The 24,278-nt window shown below is 36.1% G+C and overlaps 1 protein-coding gene across 5 annotated transcripts in view; it reads left to right on the forward strand.

The window, feature by feature from the left end:
• LOC124352692 (regulator of G-protein signaling loco) overlaps window positions 1-24,278 on the forward strand; it is a 76,100-nt gene that overhangs the window by 25,417 nt on the left and 26,405 nt on the right. Inside the window, exon 1 of one of the 5 annotated variants that reach the window (XM_046802288.1) lies at window positions 6,902-7,052. The exons of the other annotated variants lie outside the window; for them this stretch is intronic. Within the exon in view, the coding sequence (XP_046658244.1) occupies window positions 6,951-7,052 (102 nt within the window). The 5' untranslated portion in view covers window positions 6,902-6,950. Of the gene's footprint in view, window positions 1-6,901; window positions 7,053-24,278 lie in introns of those variants that run through there. 5 annotated transcript variants of the gene reach the window in all.

Below are 24,278 nucleotides of genomic sequence, written 5' to 3' on the forward strand. Positions count from 1 at the left end.
ATTGGTGATCCTATGGAATGTTTATCAAATAAAGTAAGAAAATACAATAAATGTGTAGTAAAGAAAATGTAACTCGTGTTGAATGTTTTGCTACGCTATAAAGAATTTCTCTTCGTTGGGTTACTCATATTATCTTTTAAAGTTCTTATATTCAATGAAAATATCTTTCTTAAGAATTAAAAATGTATTGTTTTTGACATCTTTGGGTGGAACAATTCTCATAAAACTCATGAACAAGTTTTAGGGAAAGAGGCCAATTCTTTTCGGGTCTAAAAGGGCAAGAAAGTGAAATCTGACTCTGCGTATAATAGTGCCCATGAATATTGTAGTGGCCGGCGCGCCGTACTCGTTTCACCGATTTAAATAAAGATTATAGCCCTGCAGCCGTGTCTGTTTTCACTTGTAACGTCGTGTACGTAACATCGACATACGACATTAAACTTTAACGTGAATGATCTACCTAGAAAGTGTGTCTGTAAGCCCTGGTTTTCTAATAGTTGATTTTCTTACAAAAAATACTTCCTCCCATCAGACTACTATCCTAACTCTTCCATTGAACTGGAGGAAGATGATGTATGTACTCGTAACAACCGATGTAGATGAACGGCTAGTACTAGACAGCATAAATGTTCTCCCAGTAAGTCTGAATACGTTTTGTAGCTACGGTAAATCTTTAAAAAAAATATAGCGCAAGTGCCACACTGTGGTCTATTTCTTATTCAAACTGGTTTTCCTCGTTGCATCATTGAAATTTGTGTTTGTGAATATGAGAAAGGCAAGTAAAATACATTCTACACATAATTTAGCTATGGTGGGAAGGGTTAACTCAATGTGAATGCTGAGTTTAGCTCCAGTTTACCCATAGTTTAGCTCTGGATCTGAAGCTGACACAGTCTTGTGCACCTGATAAGACAATCGAAACACCCCCTCATCTGGATTACACTGTATTTTGTAATATCTGTGTCTCTGATGTCGAACGATGTAAATAGTTTATTTTGAGCTTCATCGCCGGCTTTATTTTGATTTCTTCAGATGAACATGACTCCAGATTCCATGAGTCACGTCTGTGGCAGCAGTTACCAATTAAATGTAATGCAGTTAACAATAAAATAATGTTATTGTAACTGACCTTAGGTAAGATGCTTGCCTGAAACTAGTAGTAGCTGCAAATCTTAAAGTTTATATTATCAGACTTGACGTTGAATAAAATCAAAACTCATGGAGTTTAACGCGCGATAAAATGTGCACTTCTAGCTGTTTTCCGCGGTTTTACGTGGAATTGTTTAAATCGAACTCGGTAGTTTACTTCGTTAAAGCACTTATAATGTAACATACGACATTTTTCAAACACATTTAGGCATTTTCAAACATACCAAGTACAAGTTATTATTTCAGAGTTCATGGTTAAGATCACAGGTTAACGAACTGACTTATATCAGGACTTGCGCGTAAAGGAGCACTTTTATTTCGAATGAATAATATTATTTATTTAAAATTTTAAAATGTAATATTTTTATAGGTTTGTGGGCATGAGGTTTTTGTGGAATATTACATAGAATAAATAACGCCTGCAATTTTGTTAAATCACTTTACTGCTACTTTGTATTATCAATAACAAATACGTGCTCAGTTGAGTTCAAAGTATTGTTTAGAAGAAAAAGCTCTATCAGGTTCACTGCGATAGCCGGGGGGCTTGCGGCATGAAGTATCATGACGTCATCGGGGTCAACTATAGACGTTGACGTATCCAGTCATGAGGCTGAGACACATGCGACCTTACTAGACAGTTGTGCATGTTTCACATTCTCTAGTGATGTGCACACAATGAAATCCTTCTGGCTAGTGATTGGTGAACAGTTCAGGAGGAGACCACGTGTAAGGTAGCACGGTTTAGTAAATACAGTAGTAGCTGTCAGAGTCAAGGATGTGCACACAATGAAATCCTTCTGGCTAGTGATTGGTGAACAGTTCAGGAGGAGACCACGTGTAAGGTAGCACGGTTTAGTAAATACAGTAGTAGCTGTCAGAGTCAAGGATGTGCACACAATGAAATCCTTCTGGCTAGTGATTGGTGAACAGTTCAGGAGGAGACCACGTGTAAGGTAGCACGGTTTAGTAAATACAGTAGTAGCTGTCAGAGTCAAGGATGTGCACACAATGAAATCCTTCTGGCTAGTGATAGGTGAACAGTTCAGGAGGAGACCACGTGTAAGGTAGCACGGTTTAGTAAATACAGTAGTAGCTGTCAGAGTCAAGGATGTGCACACAATGAAATCCTTCTGGCTAGTGATAGGTGAACAGTTCAGGAGGAGACCACGTGTAAGGTAGCACGGTTTAGTAAATACAGTAGTAGCTGTCAGAGTCAAGGATGTGCACACAATGAAATCCTTCTGGCTAGTGATTGGTGAACAGTTCAGGAGGAGACCACGTGTAAGGTAGCACGGTTTAGTAAATACAGTAGTAGCTGTCAGAGTCAAGGATGTGCACACAATGAAATCCTTCTGGCTAGTGATAGGTGAACAGTTCAGGAGGAGACCACGTGTAAGGTAGCACGGTTTAGTAAATACAGTAGTAGCTGTCAGAGTCAAGGATGTGCACACAATGAAATCCTTCTGGCTAGTGATTGGTGAACAGTTCAGGAGGAGACCACGTGTAAGGTAGCACGGTTTAGTAAATACAGTAGTAGCTGTCAGAGTCAAGGATGTGCACACAATGAAATCCTTCTGGCTAGTGATTGGTGAACAGTTCAGGAGGAGACCACGTGTAAGGTAGCACGGTTTAGTAAATACAGTAGTAGCTGTCAGAGTCAAGGATGTGCACACAATGAAATCCTTCTGGCTAGTGATTGGTGAACAGTTCAGGAGGAGACCACGTGTAAGGTAGCACGGTTTAGTAAATACAGTAGTAGCTGTCAGAGTCAAGGATGTGCACACAATGAAATCCTTCTGGCTAGTGATTGGTGAACAGTTCAGGAGGAGACCACGTGTAAGGTAGCACGGTTTAGTAAATACAGTAGTAGCTGTCAGAGTCAAGGATGTGCACACAATGAAATCCTTCTGGCTAGTGATTGGTGAACAGTTCAGGAGGAGACCACGTGTAAGGTAGCACGGTTTAGTAAATACAGTAGTAGCTGTCAGAGTCAAGGATGTGCACACAATGAAATCCTTCTGGCTAGTGATTGGTGAACAGTTCAGGAGGAGACCACGTGTAAGGTAGCACGGTTTAGTAAATACAGTAGTAGCTGTCAGAGTCAAGGATGTGCACACAATGAAATCCTTCTGGCTAGTGATTGGTGAACAGTTCAGGAGGAGACCACGTGTAAGGTAGCACGGTTTAGTAAATACAGTAGTAGCTGTCAGAGTCAAGGATGTGCGGGGGTTTATGTTGATAACATGCCATTCACAGTGTACTCAGATTACTTGTGTCTCTTTACTAATCGTGTTCTTCAATACAGAGAGTACAGATTGCCGAGCGGTCTAAGACTTTGGATTTGAGCTAGAGATACCGCGGGCTCAAATTCCATCTGTGACCGTTGTACTTCTTATCAGTATCATCGACCTTTACTGTATCGACGTATTCTCTTCGATAAGATACTCGCACAGACCAGTTGCCAATGAGGACGGGCAGAATAAAGGGTAAAAGGGGATCGGCCTCTCGTGTATAAAAAACATTTGTCACATAGAAACACAGGTCGACCTGTATTTATGGAAGCGTGGTGACACGTACGAGTGAGTATCACAGGTGATCCCATCCCTAACCTGAGGGTTGCCAGTGTGACCCTCGGTACATGCGCGCCACTGCATACATACGTGAGGCATGGTTGTAAAACATTTCAAACTATTTTATAGGTTAATCTTAATATGATTTAATAAATACAGTTCTTAAACTAATCCATTTATTAATACGAGCAATTGATACAGTCAAACATCAATATCATAGTCGTATATCGGTGGCGTTGTAGCCTGCATGTGCAAGCTAACTCTACAGTAGTATGTTTATTTTAGATTGCACCAGTGACGAATAAACCGTCTAATACATTGAAAACAGTGTTTTAAACGGTGTTTTAAAACTACCTTAATGAACAAGGCTTTGAATGTTTTGCATATAAGGTTATTTGAAATTGGTAGTTTCCTTTAATAATTTTACTGTATTTAAGGTAAAAACAAATGGGTGGCACACTCTTCTCCTAATAGTAGAAGCAGAATATAAGTGACAAAATTAGATACATTTTGACTAATGTCGTTTTTTTTTTTTTTTCATTTACGTATGCACATATTTTTTTGATAGGAGTAAAAATCAATACTACTTATATCATCAGATACATCGCAGACCGCAAATACACGCTTGTAAATCTAAGTTGGATTCCAAAACCCACATATGTGTTTATTTTCTTCGTCAGTGCAACAACATAGACTCAAACTGTGGCACAGTAAATAAATTAGAGCGGACGTGAATTTAATAGGTCGTATCTGACTCTTTTAGACCGCAGTAACTTTTTGTACGTAAGTTATACATTTTCTTCACTTGAAAAATCTTAGACAGAAATTAAATCGAAAGAGACGAAAGTATACGCTCTTTAATCGAAGTTGGTTTTTGTTTGTATATACTTTCTTGATTGGGGCACAAGTCAAATTCAACTATCAACTTGAAATACCTTAGATAAAAAATTAATCTAAACAGACGGAAGTTGACACTTTGAGTCAACATTAGGTTTTCGAGGTTTACAGAGCAATAATGTATTGCCCATAGCATGACGGTGTTTTGTAACCAAAGTTATATATGCTACTAGCAGTTACTCGCGGCTTCACACGCAATTTTCAAAATCTAAGACCATAGCTTTCTTAGTGAAAGCATTTATGATGTAATATGATGGAGCCCTACAGTTTTTTAAACACAAGTAGACATATTATTTCAGTATCCATAGAGATTCAGAACGTAAATAAAATTTTCTATTTTAGGGTTTGTTGTATGGATAAATATATACATATAAACCTCGAAAACCTAATGTGGACAAAAAGTGTCAACTTCCGTCTGTTTAGATTAATTTTTTATCTAAGGTATTCCGAGTGCCATATAATTGTCTTATATTTATAAATAATAATATTTGTGAATTGTTGTTACATACAAGTACCTTATAGGAACCACAACTATGGACATCTGAAACATTCACGAATTTTGGGCGATCAATTATAGACATAAAGTGGTTGGGCTGGAGTGAGCTTAGTGTTATTAACGCCCTCTCTCTCTCATTTACAGGAAATGTCTCCAACATTACTAAGATAATAAGAAGACATTTTCATCTCAGAATCAATCTCTGTCTTGTTTTGTACGTTATATGTATGTTAATAATATTTATTTAAGTAGGAGAATATCCAGCACAATCTGCAGATACTTAACTGAAACCTATATCTGAATGTGGAGGGATCTCCAACCTTAACAACATTGATTCGATTATTAATAGTTGATACCATTTTGTTACTTTTTATATTTAATAAAGTACCAAAGTTAGCATGTCAAATAAATCTTTCTTGGATAATGATGTGATTCGATTATTCCATCTTGAAAGATATTGATACAGTTTTAGCTAACAGTCTCAATCAATCTAGCCTACGCTACGTTTGAAGAAATTAGTGCCAATTTTACGATACAATTTAATTGCAGAGATTAAATTTGAAATTTAAGTAAGAAGTGCGCGATTGAAGTCATGGTAGAGAGGCTGATTGGATTAGTTCCAAGAAGAAATTTGGCGTGTAATGAGAAATCTGAAATGAGGTCAACTATTCAGAGAATTACTACTACATCATTCTGAATGACGTAACAGTGATTAGTTTTCGTAAGTTTTGAAATTAATTGGCAAGTTATTATTAATTGGAGCTAGCATTGTATTGCTTGATTTGCTTGGTCAAGTTAATGTTTTCAAGAATACGTGAGTGATTTGAATTAGTTGTACCAATCACGCGGAAATTGAGACTCTAAACTTTTATGTCTGATTAGACGCATTAAGTAGCCAATAAATTATCCATACGTTTCAATCACACTATTTTTATATAAATTAAATATAGCATTAATTCGTCATTGAGATATTGATCAAATCAAACAAGTTACTACAGATTATACTTTTTTCGTATTGTTTACTGTTACATGAAAAGAAGTTATCGCGCAACTGCGTTGCCACGTCATAAAGCAGTGCGTTGATTCAAAGACGTGGTGATGGAATAAAAAGTTTCTTTTTCTCCCTTAAATGTAACGCTTTAACAGTATTGAAATAGAGGTCAGTTTCAGATTAATAATTGGATTTGAATTTTATTAACATTATTTTAGTTACCTTAAGAATAATTCACACTTTTTGTTGTATAGATCCGATTGAGCATGTAATGAGGATAGCCATCGAGGATCTGACCATCGCAGTTAATATGTTTATATATAAAGTAAATAAGGCAATGTTACGGCTCAGTATGAATTGTTATTGTGTTGTTCGGGTTTAAGAGGAATTATCAGTGGATTTAAATTAAAGGATGTTGGCATATACTTTCGTTTAAAAAATGTTTGTTCGTCGAACAAATTATACATAAATAGACTATAAAGGTGTATCATAGTTGTTTTATCATTATATTAAAACTGTATGTATAAAAGCAACAGCAAGCCTCTAATTCATGAAATTAGTAAATGTTCAGCCTGAATGTTTTTTGTACGATGTATCTAAGATGGTGTGTCGATATCGCGAGATGCATATTGGACCTTGAAACAACTCCCCGACCCATCACCCGAGTGGGCTGCGGCTGCGTCTGCGGCGATACGATACCTAGTACCACGATACAATGGGGGTATCGGAAGCATGTTATGTAAACCCACTGTTTATTTGTCGAACTAATGAGCCAGATTGACGCAAGCAAGATGCTGCAGGCAGAGGCCGGTGTCGTGGTGGGAGTCTCGGTATCAGTGTGTGAACGATGGCCACACGAGGAGGTAGCGCGCCACAGTGCCAGTGTGCCCCCGTCGTCAGCTGCTTCAGCCCCCTGAGGTCGCGCCATCGCCGCCGCCACAACACCTTCGTGAGTATCCGGGGTGTGGACCTATAGTTTCCCATGGAAACATTAAAATGGCATATAGACTGTGTAACCGTCTTGACTAGACTGGCGATCAATTGCATACTCTTTCGGTCCTGTGTGGCTCACGTAAAATGGGGGATGAAGGGTGAATTTGAAAATGTTCTATAATATCGATCATCATTTCGTATACAATAAACAATTACACTACAACGTCTTGAAAGTTAAAGTGTTAAGGAAAGAGGCGGTAAACATTAACGACATCGTCCATCAAGTTTATATGTTTTCCTTACATAGAGTAACAAAATCATTAAAATTTAACGTTTCAGATTTTTTCCAAACATTTTATTAAATACGTAGTACGTTAAATCATGTGAAACGTACTACACACTAGTTTTTAATTTTGTATGTCAGTAATTGACAAATTAAAGGCTAGTGGTTAATTAAGTTGGATTTATTTATGTACTGCCTTGCACATCGTACGAAAAATAATTGTTATCTTTTTTTACAACTTAACTATAACAATTTTATTTTAAGCTATACATTTAACATGTTAAGCAACTGAAATTACATGAACAATACCAAAATTACCGATAAAGTGTAATAATAGTCAGTCTAGTTATTTTCTAGAATGACAAAGTCCAATACGAGAAAAAAGTGGCCATAAAACAATTTAAGTGCAATATATCTCAATGTATGCCAACCTTTTATTATTATACCCGATTGATTAACTATTTTGGTGTTCTGGCTTTATCGACCAAACACGGCTCTCCATTAAGGCCATTATTCAGTACAAAAATGTAATTAATTGTGAAGCAAAGTTTTAATGCTTGGATATCAAATGTAACCAATATTGTAAATAGAAATTGGTTGAGTATAAAATTATATATATTAGGCCTAATCATTTTATTTCAGAGAGTGACAAATTATGTAATGATTGAAAACATGGAAATTACACTTTTTTAACATTAAATATGATTTTTTAAAGTGGTATATCTTTTAATATCTTTATTTTAATAAAAAACATACTTAAGGAACTTAAATTTATATCAATAATAACATGTTATTTTAGAAAAGTTCAAATATTGAAATATTAACGATTATATCTAGTTATCATGTATCATAGAATTCAGAGCTTTTATAAAAATGATTTCGTCCTTTTTTATATATCATGTTTCAAGATAACAGCCGTTCAAACGTTCAAAAGTTGTAGATAACTTCCTTAATTTCTAACAGATTCAAACTACAGGGTGTATATTATGACTGGAAACACCCAAATATATCCTTTAATAATTTAAATATAAATTTGAAACCTCTTACAATCGTGATAGAGATTGGGCATCTACTTTTTGGAACAATGTTTTGTTATGTCACACCAACGGGGGACGTCCTGCCGAGGGTATCGTGAATATTCTTAATGGAAGCCTATACCTTGTGATACATAATTTTAAAGGTAATAGCTTACTGAATTGAATGCCACAAACCGCATCTCAAAGGAATTATTCTATCAGAAAATAGAGCATTTTTAGTATTGAAAATTTACTGATGTTCAACAATGTAATTTTAACATGGTTCTTGCCACAAAATGTGTTACACTAATTTTTTAGCATTTTTTAAATGTTCAATTAAAATAAAATAAACAATTTATTTTTAAGCTGGTTTCATTAGTACAAATTTACCAGTTTTTATTACAATGAATAAAACTTATGAGTCACTTTCTCTGATTACTTATGAATCTGTACTTGGTGTTTTCCAGTCAGCAGGAAGGTTTAAAGAGACAAAGGTCACTAGCCTATGAGAAACATTATTGTGTTATTAATCATCTGGTCTACAGGTTTCAGTTTGTTGAGCATGGAGCTTTTACTAGACAGGTCTAAGCTTGGGAATTACAAATGGACAAAGGTAATATCATTCCTGTCGAGTTAATCAGTGTCTCTGAAGCATTGCTGTCAACAAGTTATCTAATTACAGTAGTTCAGTTTTTATTTGGCATTTTAATGGAATTGTCTGAAAGAGAACGAATTACTCTGTTGATGATGCGAGGATATGGCGATCGTCAAAGATCTTATCGGGAAGTTTGTAATTTGTTTAAAGACACTTTCCCAGAAAGGAATCCCATAAGTGTTTCAACAATATCAAAAACTATTGAGCGTTTTGAAATGACAGGGAGTGTACGTAATCGGCCAAAGTCGGGTAGGATACAATCTGCAACAGATGAAGAACATGCACTAGATGTTTTGCAAACATTTATTGAAGACCCACATACATCGCTCAGAAAAGCTGCACAGCAACATGATATGCACCCTATGTCTGTGAGTAAGATTTTGAAAATTAATAAATACAAACCATTTAAAGTTCATTTAGTCCAACAGTTAAGTGAGGATGATTACGACAGAAGAGTTGAGTTTTCTGAACTTGTGATGCGCAAATGTGATGACAATAGAGATTTTCTGACCAACATACTATTTTCTGATGAGGCAACTTTTTTCCTAAATGGCAATGTTAACAGGCACAATTGCCGTTACTGGGCTAGTGAAAACCCACATTGGATTACTGAGTCCCATTCACAGCAACCACAAAAACTGAACGTATGGTGTGGAATTTTAGGTAACAAAATTGTTGGACCCTTTTTCATCAATGGAAATTTAAATGCCGAACTTTACTACAATATGCTCCAAAATGAAATAATCCCAGCTATTCAAATTGCATCAGGAGAATACTTTGATAATGTATGGTTTCAGCAGGATGGTGCTCCACCCCATTATGGGAGACAGGTAAGAGAGTATTTGGATTTAAGGTTTCCTCATAAATGGATTGGCCGAAGAGGAGAAATCGAATGGCCTCCAAGATCTCCGGATTTGTCACCAATCGATTATTTCCTATGGGGTCATTTAAAATCCAATGTTTATAGAAGAAAGCCTCATAATTTGGAAGACCTAAGAAACAGGATTATAGAGGAGATTGCTTTGATAACTGAAGAAATGTTAGGCAACTCTGTCGAATCATTTTACACAAGATTGGCTCATTGTCAAACCGTAGAAGGAACACAGTTCGAACAATTGCTTTGACACCAAATGCAGGTAAAACGTTTGTTGTAAGACTTTTCTAACAGCATACATTATTTTTTATTTGTAATAAGAAATCAATAACATAAGTATTTCCATAATTGTACTGTAATAAAAACTGGCAAATTTGTGCTAATAGAACCAGCTTAAAAATAAATTGTTTATTTTATTTTAATTGAACATTTAAAAAATGCTAAAAAATTAGTGTAACACATTTTGTGGCAAGAACCATGTTAAAATTACATTGTTGAACATCAGTAAATTTTTCAATACTAAAAATGCTCTATTTTCTGATAGAATAATTCCTTTGAGATGCGGTTTGTGGCATTCAATTCAGTAAGCTATTACCTTTAAAATTATGTATCACAAGGTATAGGCTTCCATTAAGAATATTCACGATACCCTCGGCAGGACGTCCCCCGTTGGTGTGACATAACAAAACATTGTTCCAAAAAGTAGATGCCCAATCTCTATCACGATTGTAAGAGGTTTCAAATTTATATTTAAATTATTAAAGGATATATTTGGGTGTTTCCAGACATAATATACACCCTGTATACTTGATACAGAAATCCCATTTACATACTGTTTCAAACTTTTAACTAATCCAATCTTAATCGGTAAAAAGTTTTAAGATGTCGGCCGTTCGTATGTATGCAAATATTTTATCTCGATTATGTCCCAAATGAACCTACGTTAATAACTAATTCATTTTACGTTCGATATAACAGCCACACATTAAATCTATCTTTCTTCCGTATAGCTTGAGAGGAAATAGTTTTTCATTTTAAACCTTTGTAATAAATATTAATAATTATATGTATTGGTTTAGTCTGTGAAATGCCATTCTGTGTTTTAAAACATTTTTGCATTTTGTTCCTAAGAACAGAATTTGATAAGTGAAACCCTGCAAAACTATATTTGTTTCTTATCTGAACGTAAGAAAATCCAAAGGGTTTTGTAGCGAAGAATTACTAAAATCCTTTATTATATTACAATTTAGTAGTTTTAATTTAGGCTGTTAAAAATACTACGAGGAAGGAAATGCCGGTACAAAAAATATGAAGACAAAAATAGAATCACAAGTAAATATTTTTGAATTATATCAGAGAACCCCACTACGACAGATGTAAAGAGTCGTGGCAAAGTATGCCTCTAGTAGTGATCTAAACCCTTACTACATTTTCTCCTTTTTTATCGAGATTTCTAATCCGAATCTATGTTACCACATTAGTTCAGGTTAGGCTGTGACGATTTATTTACTATCGACAAAATCGGGACTCGAATCCAGGTCTGGCGTGTTTATCTTAGACGCAAGCCACTCTTCAATAAGTACGAGCTCAAGGAGTTGTCTAAACTTAAAAGCGTATTCTCTGTTTGGTCACAGTCAGAGCACAAGTTTACGATTCAGTCGTTAGCTTTACGAGATAATTAAGGTTATGTAACATTGACGATAGATTACCAGTACTTGTAAAATTACCAAACGTAGACGATTACAGTAAGTCGTAAAGTCTATTGTCACTAGGCAGTATAGTCGGTAAAGGGAACATTCAGGTTCTCATATTCTCACATGATCCACGTTAGCCCGACCTAGATCACTATATTCTAGCATTCTCTCTCTATTCATTTACTTTATTTGTATTGTTGACAATGTATTCGAGATAATGTGCTACGTTGCCTAGCCAGTTCCCAGAAGTGTCCTATTACTGTTGCTGATAAACACAAACGGATGTCCGCTGGGCGGACGGCGCCGCCGTCGCTGACTGGGCGTCACGTCTGGACAGACGGTCATCGGACGCGATCATCACAGACTTCGCTGCAGTCGTGGGGTTAGAGGTCAGACTGTTCAAGTGAAGTACAGCAGTATTTGGATATTGTGAAATCGACGCTTTGTCCGGTGACCTAGTTACAAATTGGTGTAGATTGGACTCACATTGACTGAATGGAATGTAGACGAGTCTTCTTTAATACCGGTACCTTACAAATTGAAACACGTGTTTCTGATTAAAAACTAATAAATAACTAAAAAGAAAATTTAAACATTTAACTTATTGTGCAGTTCACGTTGCTTATTTGTTCTGTTTTCTGGGTTGCACTGGACGCTGGCGTATGATCGGTTACCTTGAGATATTTCACCACAAATCCTCCAATTTCAATATTTCATATTACACTTTCAAGACACGTATTTGTAAGTTTGCCGATGTGCCGGACCGATGCAACAACACTACCTAGTCATCACGCGTTTCTCTTCGGGCTGTGGGTTGAAAAAATGTGACATGCAAATAAAGAAAAAAAACTGATATAATTCGAGATTCATGTCGAGACCCAGTGTTCGAAAGAGATGAATGGCGCTAGAGAAGCAAAACGGACAGAACTAATTCTAATTCTGACTTTTCAAAATCGATTAGCCTCTAAACAAACTTAGAAAGATTGTGGGACTTGTCCTCGAAGTATTGGGAGTTCTAACTCGGTTAGAAATGTTTCGATGTGTAATACCGTTCATTTCCTTCCATTACAGAACAAAAAGTAAAACGCATGTATTGAAATTATAGAGCCACAAATAACTGGTTTCAAAATGTTGGATAATTTAAACTGTTGCATATTGGAAAATAAAACCTGCTGGGTAGTACTGTAGTAGAACGCCAGTAAAAAAATTTTAAAACAACAAAAAATATGTTCAAATAGTGGCCTTTTAGCTTTACAAGGGTATGTGAAAGTAAATAAAACAAAGCATTAAAAATAAATACTTGTAAGTTTTATAGTGATTGTCGTAAACAACTACGTTTTATGAAATCCCTTAGTAAATATTGTTTAATCGTAAAGTTAAAACCTTTAAGAGGGTGTCGGCAATTGTGTCGGCGGATGCCGGAATTGAGGAGCAGCACTCATATTTACGTGTTGTGGGAACGGAGCGGAAGGATTCCATCCATTGACAACGGACCGCTCGGCTAGACCGGGCTCAGACCGCATGCTCGGCATGCCTGCACTGCTGATTTACATACTAAACACCGCCTCGCGACCCGCTATTATCAATCTTATCACCGCGCCCTCTCTTCTCTGTCCGCGGGCGCGGGATCGTGTAAACGCTCTTGTAAACGGCCACGCTCAACGGCCGTTTTTACAATTTATGTCACTCGCCAAACGAATTATCTCGTTATCGGCAGTTAGTGATCACATTCCCTCACACTTTTTTGTTTCCTCGTGTAAAAGTTGCCGGTAATCCCGAGATGCTAATTCGATGATCGTACGCGAAAGTTCGTCGGAAGGATATATCCAATTCCTGGTGCCAAGTCCCCTTCGATCTAGTGTCAAGCAATCTGAGATGCATTAACATAACGCATTGTGCTGTATAACTTTGTTGTAATTATCAATTCTTGTATTATTACAGTACTTGTTCTAGTGAATATCCCCAATTTCTGTAGTCCAGAATGCATGCCTAGTTAGTAATGATCCATCAGATTCAGTTCTCCATTTTATTCAGTGCTTTGATCGCCGTTGTTGTTTCCCCAATAACCACAGTCATGAAAGATTTGGCTTGTGATCTGGAGATGTACATTAATATGGAGTAATCTAGTCTTCTTATGATGAGCCTACACTGGAGAACATGTAGATGAAGTCCATTGGAAATTCCAGTCGGTGACTGGTTTCCCAGTGCACCGGATACGTTTATGTGAAAGACTATACAGTATTATATAGACTAAATGTAAGACCTTTAGCAATGGAAACCCATGGTAGATCTCGTTATTGCAGCATTGAATAATCAAAGACAGTAAATTTTCTTGAAAGAAACTCCAACTAAGTTTAAAGTCGTGGCGATAAAAGACGTGGACGTGGCCATTTATCAAAGAACCGAAAGTAGAGATTATTGACAATTCATACATTGTGGTCATCTAGTTCATATCAGTTGACCGAGCGCTTATCAGTTGACCCGCTTATCTGAGTGTCACCACAGTCTCCAGCTAACGTAATTATCCTCTCAGCGCACAAAATGTTGTGTAGTTCAGTATAAAATAAACATGCTACTATCACTAGGTATATTTAAAGTAATTAATTATGACAAAAACTTACCTAACATATAGGTAATTTATTCTCGCAAAAGAGTGTCAAGTCAGCGAGAAAAATTGTATTTATCTTGTCATAGAATCCATAACTCGCAAATAAATTCAAAAATTTTTAATTTTACAAATGTTTAAGAGGAGTCGGAATCTCTTTTATTATTTTTTAGATACCCTTTCCAATATCTAACAAAATATTCCTGTCCCTTAAAGTAGAAGATATCCATTTTAATCTTATAGTAATTACCTCAATTATGAGTATTTTTTATCATTGTGTTATCACTGCCAGACCTTACTTAATATAACATGTGTGTAATAGTTTTCTTTAATATATTTATAATCGGCGTTTTCTTCGTTTTCCGCTAGATAACGCACAATTACAATGTTTCAAGTGGAACTTATTTTAGCACGAATGTCTTTTCCTAATCAATGGTACGAGGTTAAAACATGTTTGTGATATTTTTCAAACAAATTTATAAAGAAACAGTATCTACTTAAAATAAGAGTGCGTAGAAATATGCAACTTAGATTCTAGATAAAGTAGGTACATTATTAGTGAAAATCTGTAATGATTGGAAAACGGGTGAAAAGCTACAAAAATCAGTGAAATTTCATATTATCTTAACCTATACAGATCCTTGGTTGTGCAGGATAAAAGTAGCTTGGGCCAGGTTACATTGTTTCGAGATTCTTAGACATATTTGGTGCAGCAGTAAGCATCTTGTGTAAAGCTCAGTAATGTTGTCTTGGAGGTAATTTGTTGAAAACCTTAGAAGGTGCGAGTACTCGGATCACATATTTCATTATCATCGTTGACCTTGATATATTTACACCATACCATGTCTGGCCCTTTTGGGTGTAGGCCATGAGCTGGTTTGTTCGTAGTTCGACTAGGCGAAAGTACTCCGCCCACACGGCCTTTTCACTTCTTCTAGGCTACCTACATCATTCTAAGTATGGCTTCACTGTAGTACTTTTGTATATTATTTATATCCGCACCAGTGACGCGCCCATGTCCACCAATCGTTTTGCCGTCCAATGACTTTGTTTTTACCGTATGCCTGTTGTATTCCTAAGGCGGAGACCCCATACACTTTTGTACGTAGCCCACACACTCGGTTTCTCAATGATGTAGTTTGGACCAAGTGGGCTGGCTTCATGTGTTACTATGGTCGGATAAGCGACACTATCACCATCGCCAAATAAATATTTGTTTGAAATCCCTAACGCGTTTTGGTCACATGTGTTGTTATCGCGTGTGCCTCCATTTTCTCCAACGATCGTTGGCCAAACAACTACCATCATGATCATTTAAAATGTCTTGCTTTACTGATACAAAATTTAAAAAATATCTTATAATCAATAATTTTAAGTAAGTTGGGACTAATAACAGTTAATCCATTGTAAGGAGATATCCACTCGTAGCTATCAGTATGCATAAAAACAACTCATATATCTCAAATTATTATGTTTCACTACAGTTTCTTCTACAGCCTTTTCATTAACTCTAGACATTCGCTTTTTCTTTAGTAGCTGTCATTGGAACATAGTTGTACATTTTAAACGTGAAAGGTTGGTGCATGCATATTCATGACAGCGCAAAAACCTAGTTAGCAGCCTCCTCGTTTGTACAACGAAAAGCGTACGATCATGCGAACATCTACTTCATATGTTTCCCTATGTATTGATTTATTGTTTCTTTTTTAACTGACATAGTTGCAAATAAAACTTCACATTAACTTAGGCTTAATGCGTTAATATGAAATCCCTTTAGTGAATTGTGTTTTCACTTCGCGTAAGCCGATGTTTTATCTTTCAATGTTTTCATGCTAATCAGGCTATTTGTAATCAGTGTGTAAGTCTTTCTTTGTACTGTTCATAAATATAACACAAACTAGTTTCTGTCTCGCTTTCACTGGAGCTATTAGCGGAGGGAGTTGGGTCTAGGCTTGAGAGATTTGGTTCATCAAGATTATCTCAATTTGAATTCTGGGTAATTCTGGGCAATTACTGAGTCAACTTCAATGTCTTTTATATTGTAGTATGACGATCAGGCAGTCCTCTGAAAGTAAGAAACACGAAAATTGAGTGTCAGAAAGCCATCGTTATTGTTGGCGAATAATAACGTTCACACGTTAAACCCGGGTGTTGCTTTGCCAACACAACAAAGTAAAACTTGGCTTGAACACAGTTTTCTAGTGTTGCCACAGTGCAGCGCCCCTACCGGTTTAAATCTGTTACGCACTTTCACCTAATTTTTCATAACTTTTAAATTTTTCCTCAGATTAATTGAAACCATGAATACAAAACTTACATAATCAAAAGTCGATATTTTTATCAGTTTAATGTTCGATTCCTCTTCATAAAAGTCTCATCTCTTTTTAACAGCACATGCAAAAACTGTTAATGTTGCTTCGATTAGGTAATTAGATTACATCTACGAAATAGCAAATATACATTGAGTTATATACTGTATATACTGTAGAAGTGAACCCGATTGCTGAGATCCAGGCGTCATTTTACTTCAGTTTTCTGTCTCAGAGCAGAACGTCTAGAGAGAGCTTCAGTGTGATGGTGCGGTTGTTGCGGTCATTATAAATAGCATCTCTTCCTGTTAATAAATACTAAACTCAACAAATTTATAAAGCATTTACTCATTTCTGTTTGATTTTGTTCTATGGACCTTAAACTTAATTCTATACGTTACATCTTTTAGAAAGTGAGGTTAGTGTATTATTCGTTATCAGACCTAGAAATGGTCTGTTTGTCTACGAGGGATATTTTTCCTTCGTTGCCATTAATGCGAGGCAGCACCGACCCCGCGGTAGAGTTGACGTAGGCCGTACTGATGTTCGGAGTGCCAACACGATACTATGATTCGATATGTTCAAAGTTCGGCTAAAAGTTCACACTATAAAATCGCAAATTCTTTCTAATTTTGTTCAAACAATCATGACTTTTTCTGGTTTTTATTTCTAGTTCAGTACGTTGTTGAAACATCATAACACATTTAAGTATCTGGGACACAACGTAATTTAACCATTCATTTAAATATTATTATTACCTGTAACCCGCGGCTTTGCATTCAATTTTGAAAATCAAAGTTCTTATACTACGTATTAAAGGCACTTAAAATATACACGTATATGTAAGACATACATATACGTATATCATATATACATATATCAGTAAATATTATTTAAGTGCTCGTAGTTATAAATATCGGAGTTGAACTTGCCTCTCTTAAATCGTGTTTTTCACTTGTAGGAGGATTGTTTTTGTTCAAATTGCTTATATTTCCAACATTACAGTTAAGTATGTACTGTTACCCCGATAAAGAAAATACAAATACACAGATCTCGGAAACCTACTTTGGTCAAAAATCGTTTACTTCTAGCCCTTGTCATAAATTTCCTGTCTGCGATATTTTCAGTACCATAGTAGAGTTAGCCTTGTTGTCCCGACTAAGTAAACTCGTATATACATACGTAGGACTGAGAAGTCTACTTCAGTTGAAAGGTGTCTATTTCCGGACGTTTAAATTCATTTACGGTGCTACAGTTTAGCTTGCCTTGTTGTCCCGACTATGTAAACTCGTATATACATACGTAGGACTGAGAAGTCTACTTCAGTTGAAAGTTGTCTATTTCCGGACGTTTAAATTCATTTACGGTGCTACAGTTTAGCTTGCCTTGTTGCCCCGATGAAAAACTATATATGACCTATATATACTAAATACTATATAAACTATATATACTTATGTAGCTGTAGGAAATCTAATTTGGTCATAAAGCGTCTACTTCCTGTTTTTGTAATCTGCTTTAGGTCTAAAATATTTCCAGTTCCATATTTGAACTTGCCTTATGTCCTGATGAAGAAAATATACATACATAACGTTACTGTACATAGACATAAATCTATACATATATAGACTGAGAAGCGTATTACGGTCTCGGGGGAAATCCTACTTATTTCCTATCTACCTTAAGTTCATGCTACATTGTAAAATAATTCTGTATAAGGTGTTACATTATGGAAGTCTTGATGTTTTTCAGACTGTAATCTGAGAAAGAATTGATCGTTGAGGCATGTTAATGTCCATTTCTTTTTTTTCCCAAAAGCTACTACCAAACTGCTATATCACAGTGTCAAGGATGTCCACCAATTCGGAGCACGTTATGTGAAAACATTCACTGTTTTGTTCACTAAAGTTGGTTTTATAACAGTGTTAAAAAAAGTATTTACAATGCAATAAATGTTTTAAATTCGTCACTGTCGTAATCTGGAGTACAATTTAAATATTAACTGTGTATTTTCTATCTGTATTACACTACTTATCAAGCACTAATATTGTATGAAATTTAAAAGTAAACAGAGGTTTTAATAAATTTGTGCTTTAGCTGAAAGTCAACCCACAAACTTTCTCCCATCCATTATGCAAAACCACAAAATATATCTGGAAAGTTTTTGTCCATTCCAACGAAATCGGGTTTTTTCAGTTGTCCCCTTTCTCTCGAATAACTTTGAAGCATTATTAGAAACAACTATGAATAGTAATTCCGGCTCAATCGGAATTAGTAGGTAGATTTTGTGACAGCTGAAATATTATTAATCTATTCTCATGGGATATGCATGTACTCAATATCTAGAAAACCGTTCAATATAAAAATTATTTTAAAAAGGTTATGAATTGTTATAAATATCCCAAAATACTGTTTTTTTCTACAGCTTCATAAATGACAGAGTTGTGATTTTTTTTGAGCGGAATGGGATACCAAGCTTTCCAACGAACTTGTCGAAATATTTCAATTTGAATACTCTTTCAAGTTGTTTGAGCCATTTTTGGGACAGTTATCGTTTACAAAAGACGCATTGTATAGCATATATATTTATAAACTTTCGAAAAGGGATGTGTTTGAGCTCTGCGGGTCATGTCCGAAGAAATTATGCAGATATTCCTGCTACCTCGAGGACGGTTAGGCCGATACGGCTAACCGTCCTCGAGTGTACAAAAATAATAAATAGGCTGATTGTATATACAGTGTATAACGGTGTGGGCGTATCCACAAGCTGGGCCTACATTTGAAATTTCTAAAATAATGATACCATCCCTTTGGGTGTCTTTCATGGTATAAATAGAATGATGAATTGAAATGGAAATGTTATACATTTCAAACGAGACTTTCTGTGGAGATGCGTTTTGTGCTGTTTTCTTAAGTATCTCATAAACTATAAGATTTTAAAATTTTAAACAAAACTGCCGTTACACATTTTGCCGTATATGCAAAACAATAAATTAAAAATGTATATAAAATTGATATAGACATTTTTATATGCTACGCCTATTTGACTCGAAAGGTTTATTTTAATTCTTAGTTAAATTCTTTTATTTTCAGTAAAATAAGGAAGTAACATTTGCCCAACCAATGCTTCAACTGTCTCAATATCAGTACATTTGAGTACATAGTGTACTCATCGTTAGTACTCTGTACACCTTTCGTTTGAGTTCCTTTCATTAAAATCAGCCTGCAAAACTCTATGATTTTCCTGTTTGGAATGTATACATAAAAAGTATAAACAGATCTGTGAAGACTCCGGTTAGCTATTTAATATGATTATGAACGATTTTGTTGTACTCTCATCAAAGAAGGATGCAAATCGGACCAAGTAAGGAGAAGCGAGAGGACGTTAGCGATTCCCTGTCCCGTGTAATGTGATAGCCTGCACAACTGGTGCTAGCCACTTTCTCTCTCAAGGGCCACCCCGCCTCTCTCGCTTTCCGTTAACTGGTTAGTCGAAATTAGCGTTCGGACGTTCATTCCTCCTGTTTTTGGAAGTATAATTTTATTATGCGAGTTTGCAGCATTGATGCGTGACCAATCTTGATTACTCTGTTACAATGCGCACGGTATTGCTATTAATACTAACTATTCTAACCACCTCATAAACGTAGTAGAGGCAGCGTTAGTATGTAGCCTAAAGAAAGCTGTTAGCGGGTCGAGAAGTTCAAGAGAGTAACTGGAATGTCATGGAAATTTGATGGAACAGGACTGATTCAGAAGGGATACGGAAGTGGTGACTTAGGTTTTGTATTAAAAGGCATGAAGTCACCGAAGAGGTCCAGGATAGGTAAAACAATTACATCTGTAGGGCTGATAAAAGACATTAATTAATTGTAAGTTTAAACCAGTTGATTATCAAAAATGTCGCTTATCTAAAGGAATCCGTTTCAACCGATATGATTTACTGCATTCCTCAAGTTAGAACTATATTCCAAAAAATATAAGGTCCTTCACACTATTTTCGTTACCACTCGGATACAGGTGAGATGCATGGTTCTTTTGGCACATCTCTAGATGATTTAAAATCCTGAGTCCAAACTTCCTTCACTCCTCTTGGAGTAATCAGGAAGTGTTAACGTCTCAATGCAGTTTATCCCTCTTTCGAATGTGAATCGTCTAAATGCATGTAATAAAAATGTCCAGTGACTTGGTCACAGTTAGTATAAAGTGCTTTGCGAACCCCGTCAGGTGGCGCCAGCAGTAACTAACTGCCTCCGACCCCTAACTCTCTAGTTACGGTTCTGCGTCAGCTGTTCGTTTCACACGCTCCAGTGCAACAAATTCTCTCACAGAAGACACAAGTACGGAAGTTACACAAGCGGACCTTTCTCTCGGTTTGGTACTGTGTGCAGCGTGCTCCAGATTGTCTTGTAGGCTCAGTAAACCGTTACCTCTATGAATTAATATCGGTAAATGCGAGTTTTGATCGTGATTACACTTCTTAGAATCGTTATTTCGTAACTATAGTTATAATCGAATAATTCCTGCTCATCATTTAAAGTAGTTTCTAATGATAGCTGATGTCGGCTCTTCAACAGTTATTTTCGTTTCTAGTCAATTGAAATGATTAATTAAGACTAGCAAGGCTGTTTTCGTGACACTTCATCACGAAAGTTAATTCAATACGCAATGCATGATTCAATTTATTACGTTCAGAGTTGAAATGTTTTGTTCCGTCGTTATGTAAAGATGAATTGATAAGATAATCGTGGTTCAGATATTACGAAATCGCCGTAAAATTGATGTATACGATTCACGTTGTACTGCACTTTTTATAGCAACCATACAGCATACTAATTTATCACTACATAAGCTCCATTCCAGTGACTGTTGTGAGAAACAGTTCCCTCTATAAATGCAGCATATTCAAAGAGATCAACCATTCCCTGGAATTCCTGAAACATTCTTATGCCAGGCAGTTATCAGCAGAAGCAAGTAAGACGAAATTTCACAATTCTTGGACTTTTGAGAAGTTACTCGTAAGTTTTAAGTGAAGTAAAATTGTTACGGGTTTACTAGTTACATTTGGCCACAATCAAACAAATTCTAGCATGAGTACGTGAACTGAGGGGAGGCAAAAGAAAACAATTCTTCAATGTTCGTAGTAGGTAATTTACTTAGCCGTGAGTTTTATTAGACAGTAACCAAATCATGTTCATGTAACCTTGCCCTACATCGATATTTCTCCTCTATGAACGGTCATTGTTATACTTAATTCCCGAAATGTAATTTCAAATCATCGACTTACAAAATTGTAATACATAGAATATATTACCCTATTATCGACAATAATCGTGCCACTTAGTTCTACATTGTGAAAGTTGCAATGATAGTAAAGTAAATACCAAATCATCCGCATCAAATGAGTAAATGTACCAGAGTATGTCGCTCACAGATAGAGGCACCTTTCTGTACAAAACAATATTACAATATCGTTCTGTTTTATATCTCACACTCCTAGACCGAATATGCGCGGGTGATTTTTAGAATGGGTGTGACGCCCTGTAATTGTCTAATCCGAATTTTACTAGAGTTTATCGTAGAATATCAGTTAATTTGGAGCTGACTCTATTGTATTAGGCTAAATAACAACGCCGACCATTCACTCTCTCAACGACGGAGAAACATTAGCTGTCGGTGCAACTCAAGGCTGTCGACAGCATCTGCTCTGAGGCAAGAACGCAGCTGGCTGGCCCAGAGCAACAACAGACAGCTAGCTACTGATGCAATTAGACATGTCGCACAGTACTCACAGTTGTTGCTAAACAATCAACTCCAAAATTGGACGTTGCTTCTTGAGTATAACTGTAACGACAGAATGTCTCTTTTCATCCATCTCACACTCTGCATTCTTTTTTAACGTACTACACGAATTTGGCATATGTATTGTTCTTGTTTATTAAATTGCCGAAGAGACTAATTCCGGAGTACGGTGGTCTTAGTTTTGTCTCTTATCGGAACGTCTTACAGCAAACAGAAATAGTATTACTTTCCTAGCCTTAGTTCTGTTGACAGTATTGTTGAGAGTGTATCAATAGGGTAAGCTTTGCTTGTTTTTATCAAACCGTTTTATGTAGTGGCGATTGTACATTATTTTCATTGTATATCATTTGTTTTTATTCATATTTTTGTAAGCCCTATATTTAGTTAATCCTCCTTCACAATTTCCGAAAAGTCTGTTAAATTGATATTTTAGCTTATATAAAATAAACTGATAGAGTAGTTAAAACTCCAAAAAGTTCTTTGACGTAAATATTTTACTTGTCTATTTATTTTACCAACAAACACGCCCGTTTCGTGACCGTTCACGCTAAAAGGGATTATCTTACACTAACCGTGTTTGAACTCTTACACTTAACGAACTGTTTGTTGCTCTCGTTACTTTTAATTTCTTCATATTGAATTTTAAGATACCTGCCTCATTTCAATGTAAAACTGTGTAAATACAGAATATACTTACCCTAATGAATAAACTCATAAATCGAGTTTTGTCAGGGGCTACTGCTTCTCTTTGGTTGCTTTTGCATCGAATTACTTACTTTATTATCGGAAATGTTATGCAGTTTTACGTACCATACGGTCCAGGATCGAGATCACTCAGGATTGGACCTGGCATTTGGCTAAAGGAGGGACTTCGGATTGACGGTGGATGTGTGCCGCGATACTCGCCTATCCCTCTCTCTCGGGAAAGTTGTGGAGAAACCCGCCCGGCCCTGGTCATCAGCGTTGTGCCGTGAGAAGAGAGAAGACAGTCGATACCGCGTGTGTGGGCGTCGTGTTGGAAGCCGCGGGAAATAGTGGAGGAATCAAGACTCGTCCCTGGAGAGCACCGGTCTATTGGAGATCCCTACAAGAGTTTTATTTTGAGTGCAGTGTTTTAAATAGAACTGAAGCCGTGATTGGTTATGATATTGCAAGTACATTGTAAATTAATTTGAATGTGTTATTACAATTTAAAGTTACACACCCAGTAACAGGCTCAAATTTCAAACAAATCAGTGGGCCATACTTTTGTTAAAGGTTTTTGATTTTTTACCATCATTGACACAATATTAAACTAAAATATAAAATGTTTGAACTGTTGTTCATCCAATTATTTCTTCATTATTAGTATTTAAGATGGAACATATTTACTCTGTCTTGTTTTATGCCAGGTAAAAATAATGTTTTTTAATTTTTGATTCCAAAAATAAAATGGTAATCTTTCTTCATTTATGTTACATTTGTTCAATTTGCCATAACTAACTGCTAAATAATTCATGCCTATAATTATGAAATTTGCTTAATCTGTCCATCTTGCTGTTGTTGGAGTTATCTTTTAAAACCACTATCTCTCAAAGATTATGTGTGTATACACATTTTGTCTAGGCTAAAATAAACTTGCTTGTTTTACACAGTTGCACAATCTCACATAATGACAGCAATATCACAGCAGAAAATATACAACATAAGGCATGACACAAGATAATATTGTTTGAACAGTGAGGTGAAGTGTGCACACCAGTTTGACAGTGCAACCAGCTAAGTGTATAGTATCATACAGACAGTACACAGGTCTCGGACATGTAGTGGGGAGATGGATACACTTCGGCTGAGGCAAGATTTGTTATCCCTCCTTGTCTGGAGGATCCGAAACGAGTTTGGCTTCCATGTATGTTACAATATCTTACTTAATGTTGAAATTTCTCAATGTTTGGTACATAATTCAGTGGAACAACAGTAATACATAACCAAGGGGTTCAGTAAAATTGATTCCAACTAATTCGAGAT

The sequence above is a fragment of the Homalodisca vitripennis genome, chromosome 1 (assembly GCF_021130785.1).
Source record: "Homalodisca vitripennis isolate AUS2020 chromosome 1, UT_GWSS_2.1, whole genome shotgun sequence".
In the NCBI taxonomy this organism is placed as follows: Eukaryota; Metazoa; Arthropoda; class Insecta; order Hemiptera; family Cicadellidae; genus Homalodisca; species Homalodisca vitripennis.